At 34.4% G+C, this 6,000-nt stretch overlaps 1 protein-coding gene across 1 annotated transcript in view; it reads left to right on the top strand.

Annotated features, from left to right (window-relative positions):
* The first annotated feature begins 5,695 nt into the window (after positions 1–5,695).
* Positions 5,696–6,000, top strand: part of LOC120076127 (uncharacterized) — a 42,868-nt gene continuing 42,563 nt past the window's right edge. Inside the window, exon 1 of the mRNA XM_090313171.1 lies at positions 5,696–5,996. Coding sequence (XP_090169297.1) covers positions 5,696–5,996 — 301 coding nt within the window. The remainder of the gene's footprint in view (positions 5,997–6,000) is intronic.

Genomic DNA, 6,000 nt, shown 5'->3' with positions numbered 1-6,000 from the left:
ATCATGGTTATTACTTTGTAGCCGCAACCTCCATGCGATGAACGTATGCGATCACCCTTGCAATTGTCTGGGATTCACCACGTGCGATCGGTTCCTGCGATAGCTACAAAAGATAAATGTTTTGTCGCAGAATAACACATAATATTGGGTTAGCCGAGATTTTCAATGCTGATCGACGCAAGCTCACTTTTCACATGAATTCTTAGAATAATCACCACATATTCTTCTTGTTAACCTCATAATTCTAAATAAGAGGCTACAATAACTTGTATTTCTACCAGTTATCAATCCTCATGTCTGATTTCCTTCAAAGAGCACGAGGGGGATATGAATATTTTGTCAATTTTATTGATGACTATTCTAGATATGGCTATATTTACTTACTAAGTCACAAGTCTAAAACTCTCGAAAAGTTCAGGAAATTCAAGACCAAAACAAAGAACTTATTGGGTAAAAGAATTAAAACATTTCGATCAGATCGAGGTGGTAAATATATGGATTTACAATTCTAGAACTATTTGGTAGATCATTGAATTCAATCCCAACTCACAGCATCTTGAACATCACAATAGAACGGTGTACCAGAAAGGAGAAAATGAACCTTGTTAAACATGGTTCGATCCATGATGAGTTTTGCTCAGTTACCTCAATCCTTTCAAGGGTATGGAGTGCAGACTACGATATATATCCTGAACATGGTTCCCTCAAAAAGTGTTTCTGAAACACCGTAAGAGTTATAAAAAGGACGTAAAGGTAGTTTACATTACTTTCGGGTCTGGGGATGTCCAGCACACGTGTTGGTTCAAAATCCTAAGAAATTGGAATGACGTTCAAAGTTATGCCTCTTTGTTGGATACCCAAAAGAAACAAAAGGAGGATTGTTCTATGATCCCCAAGAAGATAAAGTATTTGTTTGAACAAATGCTACGTTCTTGGAAGAAGATCATATTAGAAGTCATCAACCTTACAGTAAACTAATATTGAAAGAAATGACCTAAGATACTACAGATAAATCAACAAAAATTGTTGATGAAGCTGGTCCATCAATAATGGTTGTTGCTTCATCATATTATTCTCAAGAGTTGAGAATGCCTCGACTTAGTGGGAGGATTGTTCATCAACCTGAACGCTATATGGGTTTAAAAGAAACTCAAGACATCATACTTGATGATGGTCTAGAGGTGAAGGAACTTGTTTACAAGGAGATCCATGAGCGGAAACACATCTACCAAATTCCATTTTGATTGGAAATAAACACTTATAGTAAATACAAAGATTATGCATCTTAATAAAAATTACAACATGCTTTTAAACTACAAAAAGGGTTCAAGTGATTATATCTTTGAAGAACAATTCTTCACTAAATCCCTAGAACTATCACGAACTCCTCGAACAGTCATGAACCCCTCGAACAGCAACAAATTCAAACCAAAAGTGAAGGACACTACCACTTGGTGTCTTCAATCTTCTCAGGGTGAAAACCCAAGAGTGGTGGGCTTTGACTATTTTGGTTAGGAGGGAGTTTGTGAGTTTGGGGGAGGAAGATGATTGAAGTAGAAGACTATCGTATAACAAAGTTCTTCAATCGTGTAGATCTGAAAGTCTATCGTATAGGCTCTGTTGAACTTGTGCAGATCTTAAGTTGCATTCAAGGAAAAATAGAACTAGTTTCTTTTTATTCCTTTTGCCATAAAAAATCACTTAACCACCCACTAACGTGATTAGAGAGAAAAATGGATTAATTATCCAAATAATTAATAATATAAATAAATTTGATAACAAACTTATCATATTATATTTATAACCTATAGTTTTAATATTGCATCATATACAATATAAACTATAGTTCTTTTTCTCTATTTTATGGCATTTAATATAAATCATATTTATATTAATTTTAACAACTATGAATATCATTCATAGAAAATATATTTGAATCACATCCAAATATTTATTCCTCCAATTAAACAATAATGTATCAAATACATTATGCCAATTATATCATATATAATTGAATCAATTTAATTATACAATTAAATTTCCTTTTATTAATTTGAACAATTCAAATTAACCGAAAACTGATTCTCAACTAAATCCTTTTGAGCTACCAAGGGAACCTTATGGACCTATAGCTTAAGCTCCAAAGGCACGTAATTAAACTCTTTAATTACATTATCCACCATCCGTTAACTATCAGGTACTCTACTAAAGACTGACAGTTGCACTCTTCCCACTATAGATATATTTTCGTGTCCATTGGTTATAACCAATCAACAATACGATGACCCTTCACAAATTGCACGTAAGTACAGCTGGGCCAAATTACCGTTTTGCTCTTGTAGTTACCTCTAACTCCTTAAGTACCATTGATCCCTCTAATGAATAATAGATCATAGTCCCACTATGATTAAACCCTCTCGTGCCAGGAGAGGGTGTGGTGCCATATTGTTCAAGACCCGAAATCAACCCTTAAGGGAGCAATTTATCTACTTACCCTTGCTTCGAGAAATGAATGAATTCCATCTTATGTAGCTGAATTCCTAACTCCTCAAAATTGTAGGCATGTTGAGTCGGCGATCTGGCCACTCTCACCCATATAAATCAAAGAACTGCCCTCATAGACAGAAGTTCACAACTCAATCAAGATTAAGGTCATGTTACTTATGGTCATCTTAGTGAAATGAAAGTCTCTATTATGAACGGTGTTATATAATGAGACTAAGCATTTTGAGGTCCAGTCTTATACAAACTCCTTTGTATAGAATATCTCGCACATGTCTAATACATGAATGATCAGGATCAGATTATTCGTAGCACTTTACAACATTTGAAATACCTACAAAGTGGGCCATACTCGTAGTGTCACCAGGATAAGGTAGCCAGCCTTCTCCATATATTACAAACCATTTAGGTTATCACTTAAACATGATCCATCTATATGTCTCCATATACATGTTTAAGTTACAATGATAACCTTGGATGTTAGTTTATTGATTTGTGGTTAATGCAACTAAATAATCACATATTTCATATACAAAGTGAATAAAATATCAAATATTATTAATCACATACATGTTTGTTCATAAAAGGTTTACAAACTATAGAACCCTATGAGATTTAGGGCATCAACCCCAACAATCACCCATTTGTCCTAAAGTGAGTGGGGTGTACAAGATAATCAAATTACAAGTACACAAAACAATAAACTAGGCATAACACGACCAGTACAAAATCTCCCACTTGCCCTAGTCCAATCGTGATTTGTCCCATAAATTACTATTAATATTGCATCCTTCTATAAAAATCCAATAAACGAATCCATGGCTATAATATAAATACTTTAACTTCATGTAGCGACATAAAAATGGATCAATTTTTAGTATGTAGCCAAAATGGTCTATAAGTATACGGATGAGATTGGATACCTCATCCTGGTGACACTATTGGATGCGTCCCATTTTGTATACTGATACAAATGATGTGATCTAAAAATCATTCATGTAGAGACATGTGAGTGGAGGTATCCTACACAATGAGTTTGCATAAGACGGGACCTCGAAATAGTCACTTTCTTTATAATAACCATTTACTGTTAAAACTGACTATCTCAAACTTAATGACCTAGGGTAACTCGATCTTAATCCTGAGTTAACTATGAACTCCTGTTTATTCGGGATTATCATTTGATCTGCATAGGTTAGAGTAGTCCAATAACACTGCTCAATAAGCCTCCCATTTTGGGGATAAGACCAAATAGATAGTTGGGGACATAACTTTGTAACATAGAATTCACTCCTACCCGATTTAGGGTTAGCAGATGGGTTATTCTCTTAAGCGTTGATACCTTTTCTTGAACAACGGAGCCCCACCCTCTCATCGCAGAGATGTTTATGATTTAGAAGTTGGACTATAAATCAATTGTTCAATGGAGGATCAGTGGATGCTTAAGGAGCAAGGTGTATTTACAGGGGTAAAATGTTAATCTTTAACCCAGCTGTAAATACGAACAATCTGTGAAGGATTGGCTTACTGATTATGGTTAAAATGGATAGAAATATATCTACAGTGAGAAGAGTGCAACTATCGAGCTATAGCGGAATGTCTTGAGTAGTTAACGAATAGTAATTAATTTGGTTTAAAGAGTTTAACCAATTAATTATAAGTCACTGGAACTCATGATCTGTAGGTCTGTAAGGTCCCTCTATTAGCTCATAATTTGGATTAGTAAATTGAGTAATCATAATGAGATTTGAAATTAGGGTTTAGAATTTGAAATGCTCAAATTCAATTAGGGTTTCTATTCATTGTATTCGATACAACTGAAATGTTTAATTTTATCGAAATTAAATGAAATTGGAGAATCAATTAATGTTTAAAATATGATTTAAATATTAACTGTATAAAATTAATATCATTATAATGGAATTGGTCTTTTATTAATGTAATATTAGATACTAAATTAACAAAATTAATTAAAAGGTTTAATTAATTAGTTTTATTTAAAAATTAATTAATTGAATTAATTTATATATATATATATAACTAATAATTCAAATAAAATTATTTTATTTGAAAATTAGTTTTAGAAAACATTTTTGAAAACTAAATCAAATTTGAAAATTCAAAAGTGGAGATTTCCAAAAGTTGGAAATCTCCACTATGGTGCAAGGAACCTTATTCATCCAATTCCATTTTCTCCATGAAGTAGGAGCTGACCTTCATGCAAGTTATGAATTTGCATGATGAAAGCTTTATAAATTGAAATGCTAGGCTGAATGATTGATTCAAGCTTTAAAGAACTTCTTCAAGAACTCTGCAAATATTGATAACCCTCCAAACCCTCTTCATGTCTTCTTTATATCCAACTCAAATTAGTGCTTCCACCACACAATCCTTGCAAGAGAATAGTAAGAAGATCTTCATGGTGGTCTATTTGTAGATTGAAGCACTTTTACGTGGAACTCAGCTGGTGTTGAAGAGGATTCATCAAAGGTATTGTGTTCAACAAACCTTCTTCTATAATAGTTACTTTGAAGCATGTTTTTAAACTCAAATTATGTATAATTAGAGTGCTTATTGATTATGATTTTCTCCCCTACATGTTACTATACTCTAACATAACTGTCCTTGTGTTTGGTTGAGGCACATGATGTTATAGATGATATTATGTTGCATGATGATGATAATAGTTTTGACATGTTGATTGCTCCACGCATTAATCTGGATTTGCATGATTCCCATGATTTATCTCTTTTTATTGTTGATGTTAACAATTTAAGGAACCTTCTTTTGACTTGGATATTCTTGATTTATAGGTACAAGGGACTGAGCTGAAGGCTCTCCCCAGCCATATGAAATATGTGTACTTGGGAGAAGGGAATACCATTCTAGTCATAAACTCCAGGGAGTTAATGCTTGCCCAAGAGGAATCCCTAGTTGAAACTCTAAAAACTTACGAGGAGGCCATTGGGTGGACTCTAGATGATCTCAAAGGAGTAAGCCCTTCTCTTTGCATGCATAGGATAACTCTAGAGGAAGGAGCCAAGCCCACAGTTCAACCCTCAGAAGGCTCAACCCCAACTTGAAAGATGTCGTTCTCATAGAAATCATCAAGCTCAATGAGGCCAGTATTATTTACCTAGTTCCTGACAGCAAATGGGTAAGTTCTATCCATGTTGTCCTAAAAAAGACCGGCATGACAATTTTGGAGAACGATAAGGGTGGGACGGTGTTAATGCGTGTACAAAACGGGTGGAGAATATACATCAATTTCCGAAAGCTTAATGAGGTAACCAAGAAAGACCACTTTCCTATACCTTTTTTAGATCAAATGGTGGAACGGCTCGGCGAAAAATCATTTTTATATTTTCTTGATGGCTTTTCTGGATTCTACCAAATCCCCATCACCCAAAAAGACCATGAAAAGACCACGTTCACCTGCATTTATGGTACGTATGCCTTCAGAAAGATGTCATTTGGGCTTCGTAATGCCCCAGGTAC

Source organism: Benincasa hispida, chromosome 4 (genome assembly GCF_027475165.1).
Source record: "Benincasa hispida cultivar pf3 chromosome 4, pf3_genome.v1.1, whole genome shotgun sequence".
Lineage (NCBI taxonomy): Eukaryota > Viridiplantae > Streptophyta > Magnoliopsida > Cucurbitales > Cucurbitaceae > Benincasa > Benincasa hispida.
This window is presented reverse-complemented; position numbering and strand designations above follow the sequence as displayed.